This window comes from Lissotriton vulgaris, chromosome 6, assembly GCF_964263255.1.
Source record: "Lissotriton vulgaris chromosome 6, aLisVul1.2, whole genome shotgun sequence".
Lineage (NCBI taxonomy): Eukaryota > Metazoa > Chordata > Amphibia > Caudata > Salamandridae > Lissotriton > Lissotriton vulgaris.
In genome coordinates, this window is record NC_141694.1 from 1,754,276,864 (window position 1) to 1,754,300,216 (window position 23,353).

Below are 23,353 nucleotides of genomic sequence, written 5' to 3' on the forward strand. Positions count from 1 at the left end.
TGAAGGTTTCAGAAGGTTGCGGCAGCGCCAGCAGGCAGGACGATAGTTCGTAAGGCAGGACTACGGCAGCGCCAGTAGTCCGTCAAGGATGAGTTCTTCGCTGCGTCTCTCGACTCCAGGATACAACTGTCTTCCTGCTCTGGAGCTGCCCCAGTTATAGGTCTGGCGCCCTTTGATGTCCGGACCCTCGCACTTGGAGGTCGGGAGGTCCGGGATGAGGGAGTCCAGACACCCAGCAGGGGGGTGGAGCCAGCGCCCGGGGAGGCTGGGGGCGATCGGCACCTGGCGGGGGAGAGCTATCGACACCTCTTTCTCCCATTGACCTGCCAAGTAGTCCGCTCACCTCCTGGGTGGATGGTGGTGCCGGGATGTCGGGGCCTGGCCAGGCCCAGGGTTAGGGTCGATCGGAGGCCAGGCGGCCTCGTGGTGCTGTGTCCAAGATGGCGCCCAGGCCGGGCGAGAGGGCCGGTAGGGAATCGGGCCCATGAGGTGGAGATGTTCAGGGGCAGGGGTCCCATAGGAGACGGGAAACGGGTGGTTGTTGCGTGTAACATCTGAGGAGCCGGGCTCGGGCCTGGTCGTGCGGGGAGGGAGCAAGCCCTTCATGTGGCCTGTCCAACAAAACGATTTCCCTGCCGCTTTTGTTTTTTGTTGTTTGTGCCCTCCTGCCCAAACACGCTGAACACCAGACAGGACTGTGCCCGAAAGCAGCAGACCCTGTCATGAGCGCCGGCCCCCCAGGCAACACGAAAACATGAGTTTCCTGGAGATACCAGGGGTTGAATCCATGGCCTCCCACCAAGCTATGTGCCCCGGGCATACCAGTGCTCCGCCTCCACCACAACAGACAGCACAAATACCGCAAAATCCGATGAGGGTGGCTGCTAGAAAGAAACCTCCAGGTGAGTGCAGCTGGCCAACGCTCCGCAAAGTTGGGCGGAAGTGGCGAGCCACCCCCCTCCCCCCAACCCAAGATTTGCCCTAAACCTGGAGTCTCTGGGATAACAAACAGGGCGCTCCCGCTTTACACCCTGTGTGCCAAGTCCTCTTGCCATTGCAAGAAATTACGCCAACCAATGACTTCTAGTTGTTGAGGCCTGTACTGCCTTGCCCCCCTCACCTAAGCTGCAGGGGCACACCCAATTTACTCTAAAAGAACCAGTCCATTTTTATCTGCCAAAACCACACCCTTTGGAGCCTGCTTCCCCGCCTTACCTTGTAATCCGACCCTTTGCTGCCCTTCCCTAAACCCCCTCAACGAGGGCCCCCATACACCTCGCCGCTCCCCTGCCTCAGACCTCGCAGCACCCTTAGGCCCCCCCGTTGCGTCACCCCAGGCCGAAATCCTCTTTTTCGATACTGTGGGTGATTAATAATCTGCCCAGGATCACACGCCGAGATCTAAACATTATTCCCCCCTCCAACGTCGGTAGTTCCCAACCCAGGGCCCCTTCGCTCCTGCATCCAACCACCCAGTACACCACTCCCAAGCTGAGGCTCTCAGAGATGACCAAATCATCTGCGCAGGATCGCCGTAAATTGATCCGCACCAATACCTGGCCACTCCGCGCATAGCGCCACCTCTACCCTGTCGGTCCTGGCATGGCTGAGTTTTCAAACACATCTACCCAGAGCATTACAGTTGAGGTGATGTATGCACGGTTGGGAAGAGGCATTTGTGGATGAAGATAGTATACTGATTCGCCTATTGTGAAAATAAAATACGATGCTCCACAGAATCAGCACAACTCTGGTGTACTGTTTGAGCAGAACCGAGATGCACAGTTGGAAGGGTTGGGAGACGGTGCCCAGGAATTTCTTGAATCCTCTCTTAGCAAAGGGCTCTTACTAATCGTGGAACGTCACCACTGCACCTTAAATACGATGTGTTTTATCCAGTGCTGGAAATGGAAAAAATTATTCTAGGAGCCCATAAAATGGGGGTCAAAGTGTGACAGAGGAAAGCAGGTAGAGACGCGAATGGCAGAGCTTGAAAAGCAGCCTGACAATCAACTTATACATTTATTTAGAAAAAAAATTCTACTGCACAGAAATTGTAAACAAGACATTTGTGACAGTAAATCTGTTCTAGCTTAATGGCCACAAAGATACTTTTTTGCATATTCATTTACCCACTATATATTCCGCATATATATTTCTAATTTTACCAGCAGTATTTAGCTGTGTGTATTAACGTTGGTTTCTTTTTTTAAAAAACTAAAAGCTCTGATAGGGCATTGATTAATTGAGTGTTTTTTGAATCTCAGTTTCCAACCTACACTACCTTCATAACAGAGCCTTAGAAACTGCTCTGCCATCTTCACCTTGAAAGTCAAGTGCTTTAGATTTGTGCTTCAGGGCATCCTGGGACATGCTAACCATTCAGAAATGTGGTACCAACGGAGGATCAGTAACCCCTGATTACCCTTAGGGCCCCTGAACCTGCCCTCACAGGCAGGGTCACAAAGCCATTGCAATCTGTATTACTAGAGATGTCACTAAAGTGCATGTGCCTCTACATTTGTGCCAGTGTAACTGTGGTTTTGATTCCTATCCATAGTGTTCTTTCAGATGAAGTGTTTTTATTATGCTGGATTCTTACTATTCTTAGTACGTCATTTGCCTCAATAGAAGCTTGCTAAGTCACTTTTTAGGTCGAGCCTGGGCAGCGCATGTGCTGCTCTGCGAAGCATACTGTATTCAGGTATGGACTTGAAGCTCCTCTCACTCTCCGCCTATTTTTTTTATTGACCTGTGTCATTGTCCTTTAGAAAATGTGACTTTTCAATGGTCAATAGGCCTAGTAGTTCCTCCTTAGTACCGCCTTGTCTCTTTTTGTAACCTCCCTTGAAGACACGCCCTGTTCCATGTTTTGTTACTCTGTAGGCTTTAATTCCAGCTTTTGAGCACAATTTGCTTAAATGGTTTTCACCTGCCCGCTGCAGGGAATGTGGCACTTTTATTAAAAAAATAATTTGTTTGTCAAGTTGAGAAACAAATGCTTCTTTTTGTAAAATGAAATGAAATGAATGAATGAATGAAATGTGTATTTATAAAGCGCGATTGCTGCCCAGGGGCGTCCAAGCGCTAGTGTGAGGTGTAGTTGCTGACCAAAGGGGATTCTGCTAGGAGATTAATGATGAGCATTAAACAGGAAAGTTTTCAGTTGTTTGCGGAAGGAAAGAAGGTTGGGGTTGGACCTGAGTTGGAGGGGAAGGGAGTTCCAAAGTTTGGCGCCATTTTTACAAAAGCCTACTTGAAATAATCGCTCCCGGCAGACTCACCCTCTGTTATGTTTTTTATCTTTCAGCGCCAAGAAGCCCTTGGGCGTATGTGCGCTTTATAAATTTTTAATAACATAACATTGAGGGAGAACATCCTGCCTCCAGCTCTTGCCCTTTTTATTCTGGGCACTGAGGGCAGAAAAGCCTGACTTGATCCCATACCGCGCTTTCACTTTAATGGTGGCTACGCCCCATTCTTTAGACACGGCTAGTTTTAGGAAAAGGGCGCGGGACAACAGTAAAGTGAAAGCACTGCATGGGCGCTTTTCAAACAAGCATTTGCAATTCAATAGGTGATATATGAGTTTCGTAAATGCGAGACCTATTGCATTGCAAATGCTTGTTTAATGTTGCCTGGGGAATCAAATGTTTTTGATAAATTAAATGGCAAACTAGAGAAAGATCACAAATTGAAATTTTGGAACCAGATATAACAAAAATTCTGAGGTATACAAAGAACTGGGTGGTTCTTCAGAGATCTGTTTGCAACAGGTGAAAAGTGTCAAAGATTAGCTTTTAGTATCCTAGAAAGGGTGTCTCTGGTGAATGCTCCTGGCCTTCCACCAGGTGATCCCACCAGGTGATCCCTAAGACTAGAAAAGCATTTTGTGGACTTGTTGAAGGCCCATTTTGGCTCACATACAAATATTTTAGTTTAATGTATTTTGCTTGTCACACGCATTCCCCAACTGGAAAATGTAAACATTGTTCCCACCCTCTTAGTGACCTACTTCGTGATAGTGCATAGTAATTTTTCCTTCCGTGTTACGGGTCCATATTATTTTATAAACATCCGGAGTCCTTGGATCAGTTTACCCCTAATGCTTGAGAAACATTTTGGCTGTTTTGTGATTAACCAAGTTCAGAAGCAGATTTGTCATGCTTTTGCAGACATTAATATCTATCTATTGTTATTTTGCCCATTTTTATCCTCCTGTTCATGCTCTTAGCCTGTAATATTGAGTACAGAATATTTCCTCTTGTTTAGACCTGTTGACACCTACTTGTTACTGTCTGGCCCCCACAATACTAAGAGGCCATGGGGAGGTCATAAATGTTCTTTTAAATAGGTGCTGGCTGATTGAGGCCTGACAGCACAGGAATTTGTGGAGTAACTGAGGTGTACTGGGATATTTTTGTTACTTGACCTAGAAAAACATACAGTGGAAATAGTGTGCAGACGACAGCTAGTTTTCATTGGCAAACTGCTTAGTAAAGTCTCATCTTAAATTGGCAAGCTGTATACCAAATCTCCAATAAGCCTACAGTTTCCTACTTATTAATGTTATGGTGATCAGAGGAGCCATGTATCAGGTTTAACTTAGCTCGAAATTTTCAATAATAAATCGAGCATATCGTTTCCAACTATAGTTTACTTAGTGACAAAACGGAACATTTTCACAGGCCACAATATTAGCATGATACAGATGGCAAATGATATTGTAGAAAGAAATGCAAGCAGGGCCAAGCCGCAAAGCAAACTTAACATGAAAGACAGTTTCTCGCTAAATAATAGTGACCGGATATCGAAGCAAAAAACCCAAGTCCCAAAAGTGAGTTCACCGGGAGTTTTAAATAAGCAGGACCGCCCTGGAAAATGTGATTGGACGGACTCCAGATCACAGCAAATTAAGACAACAAGTCCAAAACTCAAAAACAGTTTTTCAAGGTTTTCCGTCTGATTTATACCTTTTCCTTCTCAGTTATTGTGTTTCATTCACATTACCGTGTCCGCTTCCATTGCCTGTCAGTTACTGAACCTTTTTAGATTGCATTTTTGATGTTGTTGTTATGCGTTGTAAATGCTGTTGTTCAAAAGGCTGCCAGCCAAAAGAGTTCATACCATTTAATTGGATTCAATTCAGGCAAAATGTAGAAATACATGAATGCTAGCATCCAGTAATCAATCACAGGTATCTAAGAAATATATGATTCAGCACATTAAGCAGAGCTTCTGTAGCCTGATCATAAATCCAAGCATGAAGTGCTTGCAGCCCGATGTCTGAAGGCCAGAAAAATGCTCACTGAAGGGAGAACCATGTAAAATAATCCAACAATCCTCCATCTCTCCCAGCATCCTACAACTCAAGATATGGTCACGTGACTAGTGCCACAGCAATCCAACATGTTGATGTTGATAGTGGTACTGGAAAACCAGCCATTTATGACCCGCAATGCCTGCGATTGTGGTCTGGTGGCAAACCTTGTCAGTTTGAGCAAGATGGCTAACCATATTGTCAGAGTGCTGGCCATTTAGCAATAAGTAAATATGTGATGTGTGCATCAGTAGTATGTCATCCACTATATAGAGAAAATTGGAACCTTGAGAAATTCCTAATGGTGACTATTGTTTTATGTTGCACTTGGACATGTCCGAAAAATTCAACATTACATTTCTTTAACATACATTTCTAATTTGCTGAAGTGAACTTTTAGTTTTGTTTGGATATCAGAAGATGTTTCGGCCATTACATTAGACTTTAAATCGTTCCAGGTACATTTTATGCCCCTTAATCAAAATCGCTGGCATGAGGATCTTTGCTGCCGTCTCTAATACCGGGTGTCAGAACCAGGGGTGGAATGTGACTGATGTACTCTGCATGGCTTGATGGGAGGAATGTGGAGCCTGAATGTAATGTAAGGCGTCTTCCCTCTTAAAATTGTGGAGAAGTAGAAATACGCTTCCTTCTCCATGACCCTGAAGCCGACAAGACTATTATGTTGGTAACAAAATGGATTTTGATCCACAAGGCAAGAGTCCTAGAGGATGTCCTCCATCCACTTGTGACACAACTTCACCAGAGGGTTCATCTTTGCCAGAAGAGATTCCTTTGTAGTGTCTGGAGAGTACAGGGTCAAAGGTTCAGGTCACTGGACATTGACTCACTAGTGGATGTGCACATTTTAAAAGGATTTCTATATATGGCTTGGGAGACTTCCTGAACAGAATGTGGGCTGCATTCAGGATCTTCTTTAACATCTGGATCACAACCTTGATGAAGACATCTTATCTGAAAGAGACATGTTAGTGATAGATTCCTTACCTTAGAATATCCCCAGGCGTCAGACTGCATCCGGAAAGTTTTGCTTAGCAGTACCCCTGCGCGTCAGTAGGTGGTGTCGTGCGGCTACGCATCCATCGCTGGCGTCGTATGCGCCGAGATGACGTCACAGAGACTACTTAGGCGCCACCCATGCGCGCTGATGTCAGTTCTTTCTTTTTCCACACCGAAAGTGCAGATCTGGATTGAGCACATAGCTCAGTAATTTTTTGACTGCTCTTTTGACACTTTTTCTCCCCTTCTGTCTCCTGGTGCTTGCAGGGATGCCCGGCTTTAAGTCTTCTGGGTCGTGTCACCGTAACATGTCGGTGGCGGACCCCCACGACGTGTGCCTCTACTGCCTAGAGACCGACCATGACTCCCGTAACTGCCGAGACTGTCGAGCCATGGCCCTGAAGGGCCTGCGGGAGCGGCGCCGGAAGTTGCTGGAAGTTCGGCATTCAACTCACCGCCGCTCCCGTCTAGGGGCCGTTCCTGGGACCGCTCGTGGGACCAGTGCCGTCGCTCCTCGGGCTCCAAGTCTTCACCTTCAGATTCCGGTTAGCAACGCCATAAAAAGAAGTCAAAGAAGCGTGTTCGCTCTCCGATGTCCGCCATCGCTCCCCGGAGGCGGACAGGGGCTCCACCCCTACGTCTCCTTTGGAGCCGGGGAATCCCGCGGCCTACCCGCTATACCTGGGTCCGTCAGCGACTCCCGAACAGGTGCAAGAGTTTCTTGCTGCCTTGGACTACCTTTACAGGCCCCGGGCTCCCGCCGGCACGCCTTCGGGCCCCGCGGTCCCATGTCCAGAGCCTGCTGGCCCGGCGGTTTTGCCACTGGCTCCGGCACCACAGAATCCTGCGCCGCTGGCTCCGGCCTCTGCTCCACGAGGTGTAGAGCTGCCGGCTCCGGCGCCACCCTCGGCTCCGCGCCAGGCACCGCAATGGATGCCATTTCGTCCACCCCTGCTCCAGTTCCAACATGTTGTTCCGGCCTGGGATCCGCATTGGGGTGCGGCGCTGGCCCAGCCCCAGCCGGCGCAGTTCCTGGCGCCGTTTGTCCCTTCCCCGGCTCCAGCTCCGCCACCGCCACCTGCCCCAGCTACACCGGAGCCGGACGAAGACTGGGACGGGTCCATGGACCCCGTCGCTCGGCAATGTGACTCCGAGCAGGATTGGGTGGACGACCTTGAGGATGCAGGCGAGCTGGATGTGTCTTCGGACCCGGGGTTTGCCTTTCCTCCGCCTACCTTGGAGGAGGGTACCTGCTACACTGTGGTGCTCCGTCGGGCAACGGAGGCTCTCCATCTCGACCTTCCTACGGTGGCCCTCAAGACCAACTTCCTTACTGAGGTGCTCCAGATGGCTTCTGCTTCGTCTGAGACACTGCTCCCTTTTAATGAATCCCTCACCGAAGTCCTTTTGGGTACTTGGTCGAGACTGGCCCCTGGGGCACCAATGGATAAAAATTTCGCTAGGCGTCATCGTCAGGTGCCCGTTGATCCCGCCTTCCTGACTTCTCTCCCCACGCCTGAGAGCCTGGTCATTAAGGCTTTAACGTTGCAGAGTGCCTTTCCCTCGGCTCTGCCGGACAAGGACTCTAAGCGGCTGGACCAATTTGGCAAGAGGTTGTTCTCCTCTGCCAGCTTGGGGCTGCTGTCAGTTAACACTGCCTGCTTGTTGTGCCTATACTCCCATGCAGTGTGGGAGTCTGTGGCCCAGGTCTTGCCTCAGTGTTCTAAGGAGGTCCAAGATGTCCTTTCCCAAGCGATTGTGGTGAGTGAGGATGCGGCGAAGTTTGCCATCCGATGCGGTTTGGATACCGCTGATTCATTGGGTAGGACAATTTCCACAACGGTGGCGTTGCAGCGTACGCCTGTTTGTGTTCCACTGGGTTCTCACCCGATGTCCAGGGCTCGCTCATGGATATGCCCTTTGATGGTTCTCGCCTCTTTGGCGATAAGGCCGATAATGCCCTGGAGCTCTTTAATGACTCCCGGTCTACGGCCAAGACTTTGGGTCTTTCTACAAAGAACCCTACCACGCCTGGTTCTCGTTGCTTTCGTGGCCATGGAAGGGGCACTCAAGCACCTCACTCCAACAAACATGTGCAGAACCAGCCTCGCCGTGGCCGTGGATTCCGCAGGGCGGGGCGGGCAACCAGTGCGCAGGTCAGTCCACCTCCACCCTTGCTGCTGCTGCCTCTAAGGCTTCTTAACCCGAGTTTCAGGGAGCACCCCACGCCCGTAGGTGGCAGGGTTCGCCACCACCTCCACCAATGGCGCGAGATTACATCAGACAAGTATATGCTGCAGATAATCCACCACGGTTACTCGCTCCCCTTTCTGTCCTCCCCTTCAGCCATGCCACCTTGGAACCACTGCATGCCGGGGGATCATTTGGCTCTTCTCCGTCAGGAAGTCACGGCCCTCTTGGCCAAAGGGGCCATCGTGTACATTCCCGGTCAGGAAGTAGGGAGTGGTTGTTATTCCTACTACTTTCTGGTCCCCAAAACGGAAAGGGGGAGCTTGTGCCCCATCTTGGACCCCCGGGACGCCAATCGCTTCTTCCTGAGTGTTCACGAAAGTGATGGCGGTCGTCGCAGCTCATCTGCGCAGGTTAGGGGTGTCAGTCCTTCCCTACCTCGACGACTGGCTGTTGAAGGCGGGCTTGCCCCAGTCGGTTGTCACCCACCTCCAGGCTACGGTCGATCTCCTGCATTTGCTGGGGTTCTCCATCAATGTGCCGAAGTCGCACTTGAGTCCCTCTCAGAAGCTCCCCTTCATCGGAGCGGTTCTGGATTCAATGCAGTTTCGGGTTTATCCTCTTGAGCAGCGAGTCTGGGATATTGAGGCTATGATTCATATCTTTCAGCCTCTATCCCGGGTTTCCGTCAGGATGACCTCCGGCTTCTGGGCCTGATGGCCTCCTGCATCCTGCTGGTGACGCACGCCAGATGAGATATGCGGGCTCTGCAGTGGGACCTGAAGTTCCAGTGGGCACAGCATCAGGGCAACCTGTCCAATCGCGTCCAGATCTCGGAGGGCGCGGCACAGCAGTTGTAGTGGTTGCTCACAAATTTTGTTTGGGTCAGTGGCAGATCCCTCTCCCTCCCCCAACCGGAACATACAGAAGTGACGGATGTGTCCCTCCTGGGATAGAGAGGCCACTTGGGAGAGGCGGAGATCAGAGGCCTCTGGTCTCCGGCAAAGTCCTGGCTCCAGATCAGCCTTCTGGAGCTTTGGGCGATCCGACTTGCACTAAAGGCATTCCTCCCCTCTATTCGGGGGAGTGTAATGCAGGTGTTCACGGACAACACCACCGCCATGTGGTACTGCAACAAACAGGGCTGGGACGCCTCTGGACATGGCTGGAACGTCAAGGCATTACCTTGGTGGTTCATCACCTGGCAGGTTCTCTGAACACCAGGGCGGACAAACTCAGCCGCCGGTGCATGATGGATGATGGCATCTGAACTCGGGCGTGACGCAAGGTTTCTTTCAGAAGTGGGGAGAGCCTTGGTTAGATCTATTCGCCACGAAGAGAATGCGCAATGTCATCAGTTATGCACGTTGGAATTTCCAAGGCGGCACTTGCTCGGAGACGCTTTTCGTTGGGAGTTAAGCTGTGGTCTGTTGTACGCCTTTCTGCCTATATCACTTCTGCCCAGAGTGCTGAAGAAGATCAGGCACGACCGGGCCAGATTCATTCTTGTGGCTCTGGACTGGGCTCGAACAGTATGGTATCCCGAGCTACTCCGTATGAGCGACCTCTGTACCTGTTACCAGGCAGGTCGCCCTCCTCACTGCCATACAGCCCCCTGTGTGTCCGGTCTCCTGCTGCCACTGCCGCCCCTGCTAGCCGCTGCTGACTATTCTACACCCAGGTGCCTGCTGACCCCCTACCCTGTGACTCCTGTTGGGCCCCTATGCCCTCGCCGCCACCTCTTCCCGCCGCTTTTTACTTCCGTTTCTGCCTTGCTTTCCCCTCCTGTGCCCCCTGCCTTCTGTGCCCGCACCGCCACCTTCTTTCCGCATCTCTGCCACCTTTTATTCCCGCCGCTGTGTCCCTGCGGCCCGCCCCCTGACCCCATTGGCCGCCCGCTCCCCCTCCCAGCTGCTCCTCCCTCACTCTGACCTACATATGGAGGCCACGCAGAGACCACGCAGCGGACGCGCGCAGCGGGCATGCCGAATGTGCGCCGAAGGCGCGCCAAAGGCAAGCCCGTCTGCACCTGGACCGCGCCCAGCGCCAGGACCCCTGGCCCCCGTCGACGCCAGACCACACGACGGACCTACGACGCCGCCACCCTCAACGCACTTAACGCCGGCCGCACCCCCGCCTGAAAACCAAGCCACCCCGAAACGCACCCATGGACCCTTCAACTGCCAAGCCTGCAAATTCACCTGCCTCCGAACCTGCACCGCACCCGACAAGCCGAGCACCAGCAGCAACCACCTCAAGTGCATCCTGCTCAACACCGGCTCCGTCCACAGACACGCTGTCGAACTCTGGGACCTGCTCAACACAACATCACCAGACGTCGCCTTCCTCACAGAAACCTGGATGAACGCCTCCTCAGCGCCTGACCTCGCCATAGCCATCCCGGACGGATACAAGATCACCCGGAAGGACCGCGTCAACCAGACTGGAGGAGGCATCGCCATCGTACACAAGAACACCATCCACATCACGACCAACCCCGACGACACCTTCACCGCCGCCGAACACCTCCACTTCCAGATACACACCGACCCCAAGACCACCCTCAGAGGCACCCTCATCTACAGACCTCCGGGACCACGCACCCAATTCAGCGAAGACATTGCCGACTTCACCAGCCCGCACGCCCTCCCCTCCGCTGATTACATCCTCCTAGGGGACCTCAACTTCCACCTGGATAACAACAAGGACAGCAACACCACCACCCTGCTGGACAACCTTGCTAACCTCGGACTCAAGCAACTGGTGAACACCCCCACCCACTACGCCGGCCACACGCTTGACCCCGTCTTCTCCTCCAGCAAACACATCTCCTTCAGCCACTCCACCGGACGCCATTGGACTGACTTCAGCTGCATCCACTTCAGCTTCAGAAGAACCACGACCCACCACCACCCGCAACAGATTCCTCGCAGGAGCTGGAGCAAGATCACCGCCGAGCAGCTTGCCACCTCCCTCCGCCAGAACCTTCCCGCCAGCACAACGGACCCCAACGAAGCAGCCAACAACCTCACACAGTGGCTCACCAACTGCGCAGATGACCTCGCACCACTGAAGAACCGTCCCAGCAGACCCGGCAGCAAGAAAGCCCCCTGGTTCACCGACGAACTCAAGATCTCCAAGAAGAACTGCAGCACCCTCGAGAAAGCCTGGCGCCACGACCAGACAACATGACGGCCCTCAAGCACGCCACCCGCAAACACCACCAGCTGATCCGCACCACCAAGAAGACAGCATTCAAAGAACGGCTGGACAACAACGCCCACAACAGCAAGGAACTCTTCAGCATCGTCAAAGAGTTCTCCAACCCCAGCGCCGGAAACAACGACATCACTCCCTCGCAAGACCTCTGCGACTCACTCGCCTTGTTGTTCCACCGCATGATCGCCGATATACACAACAGCTTTGGCGCACCAACAACGCACCCAACCACCGAACCAACGCCCCCCCCCCCACCACCACCATCTGCGATTGGACACCGGTCAGCACCGAAGACACCACCCGCACGATGAACACCATCCACTCCGGATCACCAACCGACCCCTGCCCCCACCACGTCTTTAACAAGGCCGACTCCATCATCGCACCCCAACTCCGGGACATCATCAACGCCTCCTTCAACACCGCCACCTTCCCGGAGACCTGTAAGCACGCCGAGCTCAGCGCCCTCCTGAAGAAACCAACAGCGGACCCCACCGACCTTAAGAACTACCGCCCCATCTCGCTCCTCCCTTTTCCTGCCAAAGTCATCGAGAAGACCGTCAACAGACAGATTGCCGCCATCCTTGAGACGAACGGATCCCTCGACACCTCGCAGTCCGGTTTCCAAGCCAACCACAGCACCGAGACCGCCCTCATCGCAGCCACTGACGACATCATATCCCTGCTTGTCAACAGGGAAACAGCGACCCTCATCCTCCTGGACCTCTCTGCAGCTTTCGACACTATCTGCCACTGCACCCTAGTACAGCGCCTCAACAACATCGGTATCTGAGAGAAGGCACTGGAGTGGATCATCTTGTTCCTCACCGGAAAAACCCAGAGAGTCGCCTCCCCCCGTTCAGATCCGAGACCACCGAAGTCATCTGCGGCGTACCACAAGGATCATCACTCAGCCCAACCCTCTTCAACGTCTACATGAGCCCTCTCGCAGCCATCACACGCAAACACAACCTCAACATCATCTCCTACGCCAATGACACCCAGCTGATCCTCTCCCTCACCAACGACCGCCACCACCAGAATCAGCCTACACGAAGGGATGAAAGACCAAACTTCAGAAAAGACTCCAGCGCATCCAGAACTCCTCCGCACGACTCGTCCTGGACATCCCCCGACCCAGCCACATCTCCGGCCACCTGAGAGACCTGCACTGCCTCCACGTCAGCAAGAGGATCACGTTCAGACTCCTCACCCACGCACACAAGGCCCTCCACGACCTGGGCCCCAAGTACCTCAACAACCGCCTGACCTTCTACGCGCCCACCCGCCAGCTACGATCGTCCAGCCTCGCCGCCGTACCACGCATCCACAAAGCCACCGCCGGGGTAAGATCCTTCTCCTACCTGGCAACCAAGACATGGAACTCCCTCCTGATCCACCTCCGGCTGACCCAGGATCATCTCTCCTTCAGGAAGCTCCTCAAGACTTGGCTCTTTGAGCAGTAACGGACCCCTCCCCCCCAGCGCCTTGAGACCCTCCCGGGTGAGTAGCGCGCTATACAAATGCCCATGATTGATTGATTGATTGATTGATGGGCGTCGATCCCCCGATCCGTCTGCCTCTTGGGGAGGATCTTTTGTCGCAGCAGCAGGGGACGGTCCTCCACCCGAACCTGTCCAGTCTCCACCTCCGTGCGTGGCCGCAGTTGACCCCTTTTGATCTTCCTTCTGAAGTCTGTGATGCCATTCTGGCTGCCAATCCTCTTTCCACCAAGACGGTGTATGCCTGCAGGTGGAACAGATTTGTGGCATGGTGCACAGCGTAGGCTGTGGATCCCCTTTTTGCCCCTCTTTCTGAGGTTCTTCTGTTCCTTCTCTCTTTAGCGCAAGCAGGGCTCTGCGTTGGGCACTGTCAAAGTTTATCTTTCTGCCATCTCCACCTTTCTGCGGCTTCCAGATCAGCCTCCTCTTTTTAAGTCCCCAGCTGTTATCCGCTTTCTCAAGGGCATTACACACACGTTTCCTCCCGTGCCTTTCATAATGCCTCAATGGGACTTAAATCTGGTCTTGACTTTTCTGATGTGCGCTCCCTTTGAGCCTCTTCATAACTTTCCTTTACGTCTTCTAACTCTAAAGATGGCTTTCCTGGTGGCTATCACCTCTGCCTGAAGAGTGAGTGAGCTCCAGGCTCTTTCTTCCAAACCTCCTTTACTTTCTGTTCATCCAGACAAGGTGGTTTTAAGGGCCTGTCCTTCTTTCTTGCCAAAGGTTGTCACGCCCTTCCACATCGAGCAGACCATCACTTTGCCCACCTTCTTTACGCCACCACATCCTTCCAGGGAAGAGGAGAGGCTTCAAAAACGTGTGCTCGCTTTCTATCTGCAGCGTACACAACAGTTCCGGGTGGATGATCAACTCTTTGTTGGCATGTGGGTGCCAAAAAAGATTGGGCTGTGCACAACGAACCATTTTCTGGTGGGTTGTTTTGTGCATCACAGCATGTTACTCCTTGGCCAAGAAGGAGCCTCCTGTGGGGCTGCGTGCCCATTCGACCAGGGCAACTGCAGCCTCTACTGCCTTGGGAAGTGGCGTTCCCTTGCAGGACATTTGTCAGGCAGCTACGTGGGCCTCGCTGCACACATTTACAAAGCACTACTGTCTTGACAGTCAGGTCTGGAGAGACTGCTTCTTTGGCCGATCTGTGCTCCGTGACGTTTTGTGTAATTTCATTTGCAGACCCACCACCGGTGTTGGTATTGCTCGGGTATCTATTCTAAGGTAAGGAATCTATCACTAACGTGTCTCTTTCAGATGCACAATTTACTACTTGTGTAATGATAGATCTGTAAGAGACATCTCGGTGCATACGACGCCAGCGACGGACGCGGAGCCGCACAAAGCCACCTACTGAAGTGCAGGGGTACTGCTAAGCAACACTTTTCGGATCCAGTCTGACGCCTAGGGATATTCTAAGGTAAGGAATCTATCACTAACTAATGTCTCTTACAGATATATTGTTACACCAGTAGTAACTTGTGCTTCATCTGCTTTCATTGGTACTGAACAGTGTGTGCCCTGCTAGACAAGTGGCATGTCTATCAAACTGCAAGGCTGCCATGAGTAAGTGAGACTGCTAGGAGTAACTGATTTTTAGTTACCTGGAAATAACTTTGTGCCGACTCTTGACCTCTGTGTGGATGACTGGGCTGACACTAGAGGCTGAGTGATTACCCAATCTGAAATATTGAGCAACAACTGCAGGCCTTCCAATGCTTGTGTACATGGCCGTAACCCCGCCTTTTTATTGCAAGAGTAGGTTACGATGGCTGCATACAATTTCCCTGGCAATTGGAACATGGATGCATGTTGATGCTGTGCTGGTAGAAAAGGCATGAAATATTCTTGCTCAGGCAGAGTAGTGAGATGAGCTGAAGAAGTCATTACACTGCTCCAAAGGTGTGGAGGGAATGTGATACAGGTGGACGAAGCAAACTTTTTTACTGCCCTGGGTTTTGTTTTTTACTGTCTGAATCCAAGTTACTAATATTGCAGGGCTTTTCTGACTCATGTTTTTAACAGCACGCATCAGAACATGCTTGCTGCTTTCTACAAGCATCCAATATTTTGTTTTGACGGTGTGCCGTTACTTAGACTTTTAAATGATGAATGATAGGCAGCAGGCATTTTTTACTGTTCTGCACTCCACCTGTCTTGTTGAAAGTTTTATGTTTTGTGATTATCTGAAATAAACTTTACCTGTTACCCAAGTGCCATTGAGCGATGCATAGGCATAGCTTAACTATAGGTTGTGTGCCATTCTATTGCCCTGTTAGACCACTGAAGGATGGATAATCTTTAGTATACTTCCCACTGCCCCCAAAAAACCAAATGGAAGCTGCAGTGTACCAAATGCATTTCATCTGGAAATGAACACATTTTTTGAACAATGGGCAAAGAAGATCAGCAAAGCAGGGAGAGACAAATTACATTGTACACGTATCTTCTGACAAGAATATCATTGTAAAATTGTGATTTTGACCTAACGTGAGGTGGGGAGGAATCGTTTGAAGGCAGTAGGAATCAGAATCCAACCTTCCAGTGCTTTGGAAGTATACTCAAAAACAGTTTAGTCCATGTGGGATTGGTGAATGTCTAACAAAACAAAGCACCTTGATTAAACTTGCCAGCAGATACTTTACCTTCTGCTGCTGTCCAAATGTAAGCGGGGTGGCATAGAAATTGAATCGGAGGTCAATCGATCAATGAAACATGTAAAGAGCGGCTAATCACCCGTGAGGTTGAGTCCATTCCTGAATTCTAGCAGAGCGGATAAGGTACAGAGGTGGAGGGGGAGGTCGTTCCAAGACTTGACAGCAATAAGAGAAAGCGTCCTCTACCGTTGCTTTGGCGGATGCAGGGGGTGTGAGCAAGGAAAATGGAGGCAGAGCACAGATGTTTTTCTTGAAAGTTCAGGCTGTGGTTGATATATGGTCATCCTTGGTTGTTTAGGGTTTGCAGGTGTGGATCAGCATCTTGAATTGACATGTCTTCTGAATGGGCTGCCAGTGTAGCTTCCTGAGGTGGAGGGTGATGCGGGTTCGTTTGGGGAGGTTGGGGATGAGTTTGGTCACTGAGTTCTGTATGGTTTGTAGTCTTTTCAGGAGGTGTGCGGTGATTCCCACATAGAGGGTGGTGCTGTAGTCCAGCCGGCTGGTGACATGTAAAGGCTGAGGAACCAGGTGGAGGAGCCTTGTTGATATGGTTTCTCATGGTGAGCTTGCTATCCATGATTATGCCAAGTTTGCAGGTGTGGTCTGTCTGAGTTGTTGAGGGTCCTAGTTTGGAGGGCCACAAAGAGTCGTTCCTCGACGAGGCATTGTTCTTGAAGATCAGTGGTTCCGTTTTGTCTGTGTTGAGTTTCAGGCAGTTGGTTTTTATCCTGTCGGTGATACTTGTGGCTATATTGGTAGAGGGGTCTTCGGATTGTGATAGGATGAGCTGGGTGGTCCTCTTGAAAGAGATGTGTTGAAGACAAATACAGACCCCTGACATCTAGGGAAGCAGATCTTTTTCTGCATTCAGATTGTACAGCATTTATGAGGCATCAAAGAGTAGCTGTAGAGTTTACATCTGAAGTTTGCAATGCAATTACTGGAGGTGCGTTGGTAATATGAGTTTAGAGAGCACATGGGCACACAAGACTAGTTACTATGTGATAAGAAATAGCTTACTGCTTAAACAGCTACCTTCTGTACCTCTGTTTAAGGGAGAAACCTTTAAATCAATGCTGTTGTCCATGCATTCCTTTACAAGCAAATTTGATTTTAGGATTCCAAGCACATTCCACACAAGAATGGGCTTCAACAGCAAACTTGTTGGACAACAGTACCACTGTTCACCTGTTCAGTTGAACACCCACTAGTGCTTTGATATTATTTCTTGTGCAGGAATGTTGATGGGCTATTCTTAAAGACTTCTCTCCTTAATCGGCACATGTTCTGTGTGGTGCATCCTCTTGCTGAAATACTTGCTGACTGTGGCCAAAAGTTCACTAATGTACAAATCATTTTGCCCGTATGGGAGTCTTGTGTAGTAGGTGAATGTCCAACTTTTGTTGTGATCGTATAGTAGGCACATGTTCGTTATAGTGCATTGTTTTGGTGCAGTGTAAAATAGGCTCCCCATAGGGTTTTGTGTTTAATAAGAAAGGCTGTTTATTTATACCGTAGTTTCCCCTATGAGAACCTGTGGGCAATTCTTCAGGCTTTTCTCCTTAAATAAGGAAGAGTGTGTGTCTCAGGCCCCGTTATTAGGGCCAGCACTTTCGTGCAGTTTATTGTAGACGAAAGAAAGAAGTTTCTACTCACAAGGTTTTGACTGCAAACCATACGCTTTCTGGTGGCTTACCCCTCCAAAGGTACCTGGCTTTCATCTTTACCTCTCTGTCATTGTGAGATCACGGCTGAACAGAGCACTTTGCACTTTACATTATTTTGCACATTTTATCTACATCAAAGAAGGCAGTTCCTGCCCCCATATTGCATGCTTTGGACTCAGAATCTCACATAGCAGCCTTTTCTTACTTGCAGTGCCTGGGAAATAAAACTGTCATTATTGCTGTTTTAAATTACATCTTAAGTTCTCTGAGACTACGATCTTAATATTAAATCTTTTGGGTGTCGATCTGCTATTATATTATTTAATGGATCTTATCTGAAGTTTTTATGGTGTGTTATTTGTACATTGTATTTTATGATGAATGTATGTCTTTTGTCCTTTAACCCCTTAAGTGCTCCCGTCGGCCAATGGCCGCCGCGAGCACTATCTCCGTAGTGCTGCGCACGTCCGTTGGCCGACCCGGCCCCGCCTACTCATTAAAACTGCCGCACCGCGGCGGAATTCACGCCGCGGTTAAATATGGAAGAATGTATGTCCAGGTACACCTACTAATATGAAGCTAGCATGTTTTGGTGAGCAGTTGCCTTTATGATAATTTTGGGGGTAAGAATTCTCTACATTAAAACCTTAAGTTCTTTATAACAGTTGAGTAATTGTGATACATATTACAAAAATTGGTGAATGGTCCATCTGCTGCATTAGGTGTGTATTGATCTTGGTGCCACTCTAAATACAACGGACAAGGGGCAGATGTCCCGTTCTTCCAAACTCTAATAAGGCCATTCACTGTAATGCACTTGTGGTGTGGGGAATAGGGCATCTGCCTTGTTTGTGACAGAATTTATCAGCAGATATTCTACTATTTACCACTTTCAGAAGGGACGTGGAGTAGTGTATTCACTGAGTTTGAGATCCTGTTGAGAGACCTAAGTTTTCAAAATCCTCAACCTCATGCTAGAACCATTTGGTATACCTCAAATTCATTGTTAGTCATGCAAGGTTTTCTTAATCCCAAATTCTGATATCTGCCACCTACCCAACCAGATACATTCATTTATCAGCGTGTGATGACAAAAAAATATAGTTTCTTTTGGAAGGTGTCTAGTATAACAGGTTTTCTTTTCAATACTTGTAGGAGACGATGCCACCACCTTCCCAAACTACTTTTTCTGGCCTTCATCTTCCATTTGTTGGTTTTACATACACAAGCAATTGGTAAGTGCAAATTCTCTTTTGTAATCTTGTGTACCCTTGAACATTTACAATAGTTTACTCACATCTTGTAAGTTAGTGATGAGGTTTGAAGAGTGGGAAGGGTCCTATGCCACAGATCTTGGAGATAAAGTTTATGGCCTGTTTTTTAGAGGCTTCCCACACTGTAAATGAGAAAGAGTTGTCGTTTCGGCTATTTCTTAGGACCAACTTGAAACTGTGTGAGTCAAGTGCAATAAAGTATGAAAGCATATCCTAATTGCATGGTAATGCACCCTTCAGTTGAATCATAGTTTGGTTTGCACTGTTCCTGTCACTAGAAATCAGCAGCATAACTCTTTGTTTTTATTAAATCAAAACATAATACTAAACACATTTTTGGGCCAAAACCTGTCTCCCTTTCTTAATTTGTAAACGAAGACCATCACAAGACTGTGAGGTACCCTTATTAGTGCACAGTAGGTATGCAGTAATATGGTGAATGCTGAGCATTTTATGTGTGACCACAAAAAGCAACATGAATAACAAAATTAACAGAAAAATGTTTCCTAAAGGTGACACAATATGGCTATATGGTTGTGAATGTCCGTGGAGAATATTGCTGGTATGGCTTTGGTGAAGAACCATCATTTAAAAAAAAAAATGTTTTAAAAAGCTAAAGCTTATTTTTGTAAGATTACCATCTTGTCTTATTTTTGAGAATGTTTTTTGTTTTTAGATATAATTTGCTGTCTTATTTATATTGACATATTAGAGTGTTGTACATACCTAATATTGTTATCGCCTACGTTGGTGATATTGTTGCTGTCAAACTCTGAAGGATGAAAGGTTGAGTTGGCAACATTTACAGGTGTCCCCAGCAAGTACTCAACTCACCAAGCCATCACAAAATGGCTGATCTAAAAAATATTTTTATTTCAGACATCATAAAATTGATCCTTAGTGTATATATGCCTGCTGGAAGTGTTTCTCTGTGATAGTGTGTTTCGATGGCTGACTGGCTACTTTAACTTTGACTGGCACCTTTATGTTTACATCTCTATTTTTGAAAACATGTTATACTTTTACAGCTACAATGCTGAGAATGTTGTTATTGATGAACTTGCTTCACTACATTCCGACCCTAGCGGCCCAAATCCACATCTTCATCCCCTTTAATATTCTACGATCAACCTCTACCTCCCAGACCAATAACACCAAAATATTACCTACATTTAGAAACCTTGAGAACTTTGAAAAAAATTGGTGCACTCCACTTCACCAACCCCACAAGTGTCTGCTTAGTTAAGTCCATTGAAAACTCATAGGAGTAATAAATGACTGTACTTTGGCAACAAACAGAAACTGAGCATTGAAGAAGATGGCTGATCGGATTACTAAAAAGATTAATAGCCAGCGAAAAGCTGTATTCACCACTGATAAATGAGAAAATCCTCCTCTACCACTAAATTATCAATTTTCTGCGCTGAAAGAAAATTGCGCAAGAAATTATAAACAAAAATGACCGAAGTAACTTTTCAGTAGGTTAGAAAACCTGTCGCATGAGATCCTAGTATCAGCTCTTATGGAATCTGATTGTGAAGTAATTCCCATAGTCTTAGCCAAAAATAACCAGGACATCATGTAGCGTTGATGGATTACCTGTACTCTCCCAAGTGAGCCAGAATGGGGCACACTCACTAGAAAAGCCTCGCCCCTGATATATACTGGTCTGTCTTCAATCCTGTCAGTCAAGCATATCTTAGACATGGAATTGACAATACAAAATGTTCAGCAAAATCATGCGAGCCTCATACCATCCTTTCTTTCTAATAGAGAATTCTAACTGCAGATTCCTCACCTTTGAATATTCCCCAAGCACTGTTGATGCCACCAGCTCTGCGGTGACGTTGTCTGCTCTGGATGTGACTTGTGCTGTGAAGGTATAGGTGCCACCCTAGTGCACTGACATCTGTTCCTTCTTTCTGCACCAACAGCACGGATACAGAGAACTACTTAGGTCATTTTTTGACCAAATTGTTCAACACTTTTGTTGATCTTTTTGGAGCAATCGCTTCCAATGTTCTAAGAATATATCCCAGAACAAACCTATGGGTTTTAAACCTTTTGGATAATGTCACAGACAGATTCCCATTTGGTCTGTCTGTGGTGCCAGGGGTCGGACCACGACTGAGGCCTGTGCCCGGACCACGACTGAGGCCTGTGCCGATTGTTGGTTAATGTACCGGAAGGTAAATCGGGAGAGAACATGAAGCTCCTCATGGCGTGGGATAAAAAGGCTCCATGTCGTTCACAGTCCTACCATGTGGTATTTCAAGCATAGTCATCTTCGAAGTTCAAGTCATCGTCTAAGCCAGGCAAGTCGAAGAAGCATCAGAATAAGTAGTTGAAGTGTTCTTTAGCTTCTCTGCCCTGCTCCTGCACTCCTCCTGCGGAGCTAGTGTCTGCGCCTCCCAAATTCATTGGAGCCGGATGAACCTCTGCCCAAATTAGGGAGTTTTACACAGCCTTGCACTCCATTTTTCAGCAACCAACTTCCTCTGGTGCGCCTTCAAGCCTCATTGAGCCGGCAGGTGACCCAGCTCGGATACTGCCTATGGGTCCCCACTGACACAAGATTGGCCCATTGGATCTTCTCACAGATCTCAACTGAGTCTGGCAGAGACAGTTTCCACAACGCCACTGCTGCCATCACCAGCTCCACCCGGTGACCCTAAACCCATCACCTTGTCTGAGTAGGCTCAGCCACAACACCGTTCACCCTCAACACCAGCGCCGACTGGACCACGCCAACTGCTGGTTTGGATACGCAGCCTTTGTACTTTGACAGACCCATCTTTGGAGGGGATGATGACGCGATGCCTATGGGTTTACGCACCCAGCTGACGTGGCCCAGTCGTAACATGATGGCAACTGGTATGGGCGGCAGGTAAATGCCAGTGAACTGGACAAGTATCCAGACTCTGGCTTGTTCTCTCCTCCCTGCCTTGCCACGGAGGAAGATGTATCCTTCTCCATGGTGGCATGGAGATCCTCGATTTGCAGAGATCCTCGATTTGCAGCTTTTCTACATTGAGGTCAAGACAAATGTCCTGACTGAGATGCTTTAGCTGGGGCTAAGCTCTCCCGAGTCCCTATTCCCTTTTAATGGAGCCTTCAAGGATAGTCATCATGGGGACTACCATATTCTGCACAGGGATGCCCAGGAACAGGATGATTGCATTGCGCCACCACCGCACACCTGTCGACTCAGCCTTCCACACCTAGCACACTACCCCAAGACCCTGGTAGTGCAGGCCTCAGCCGCCAGAATCAACCCTAGCGCCTTCCCTACCACTCAACCAGAGAGGGAATCCAAGAGGATGAACAATTTTGGGAAGAGATTTTTTTATTCCATCAGTCTCACATTGCTGTCTCTGAACACCGCTTGCTTCTTTGAGTGGTAAAACTTCAAGTTGTGGGGCTCAGTTGCACAAGTGCTCCCCATGGTCCTGAAAGTGGCCTGGGCCATACTGAACCAGGCGATGAAGGACGGCCAGGACGCAGCCAAATTACCATTCAGTGTGAACTGCAACTAACTTCTCTGGGGATGTCCAGTTTGCTCTGGTGGGCATGCCTGTTTGGAAACAAGGCAGATACAGAGATTGAGCGCTTCAAGTTGAGTTGGGTCACTGCCACATCGTTGGATCTTACCTTGGTTCCATATCAACCACACTCCTCATTTTGCCCCTTCCGTGGACCATCTCACCTTGCTACGTCAGGAAGTGCAGGCTTGTTTAGCCAAAGTAGCCATCAGCAGGGTGTCTTAACCAGAAGTTGGGCGTGATAGCTATTCCCACTACTCTGTTGCCGAAATTGGCTAAAGGCCTCCGCCCTATCCTAGATCTTCACGCCCGTAGTAAAAAGTGAATCAGAGGGCTAGCAGTACATAAAATGGACAACCTCCTGCAGAGACGCACCTCACACCCACAGGCCTTCTCACGTTGGCAGTGCGACTTAAGGAAATGTTGTATTGGTCATGCACTGATGTAAGGCTCTCAACAGCGAAATAATGTACAATTGGTATGATGTCTGTCTTCGAAGCAATTGTACATTTCTGTACTGTGCGATATAAGAAATGCCAATAAAAATGATTTTACAAACCAAAAACCTGGATCTTCCCGCCCTCAATGTGGAAACTACAAAAAGAGAAATTAAAGATGCTCACCTTGGCCCAGGTTCTGTCTGCCTTGGATTCCGCAGTTTGGATGGTGGCGTTGGGCCTGCGGGATGCGTATTTCTACATTCCTGTTCTGCATGCCCACAGGCACTGCTTGCGGTTCACAGTGGGTCAGGATCACTTTCAGTTGACTATGCTCCCTTTTGGCCTCACCAGTAGCCCTCAGGTGTTCACAGAAGTAATGGTGGTGGTGGGACCCACCCCCAGATTACTGCAAACCTCCTGCATTTGCTGGAGGTTCACTTTCAACAAGCCAAAGTTACACCTAACTCCTTCTCAGACACTCCCCTACATCAGAGCCATTCTGGACACAAT

General features: G+C 49.2%; 1 protein-coding gene across 2 annotated transcripts in view; it reads left to right on the forward strand.

Moving 5' to 3' along the window:
• Window positions 1–23,353, forward strand: part of CDC42BPA (CDC42 binding protein kinase alpha) — a 1,012,118-nt gene that overhangs the window by 589,457 nt on the left and 399,308 nt on the right. For both annotated transcript variants that reach the window (XM_086927989.1, XM_086927990.1), the window contains exon 9: window positions 18,743–18,822. In XM_086927989.1, coding sequence (XP_086784115.1) covers window positions 18,743–18,822 — 80 coding nt within the window. The remainder of the gene's footprint in view (window positions 1–18,742; window positions 18,823–23,353) is intronic.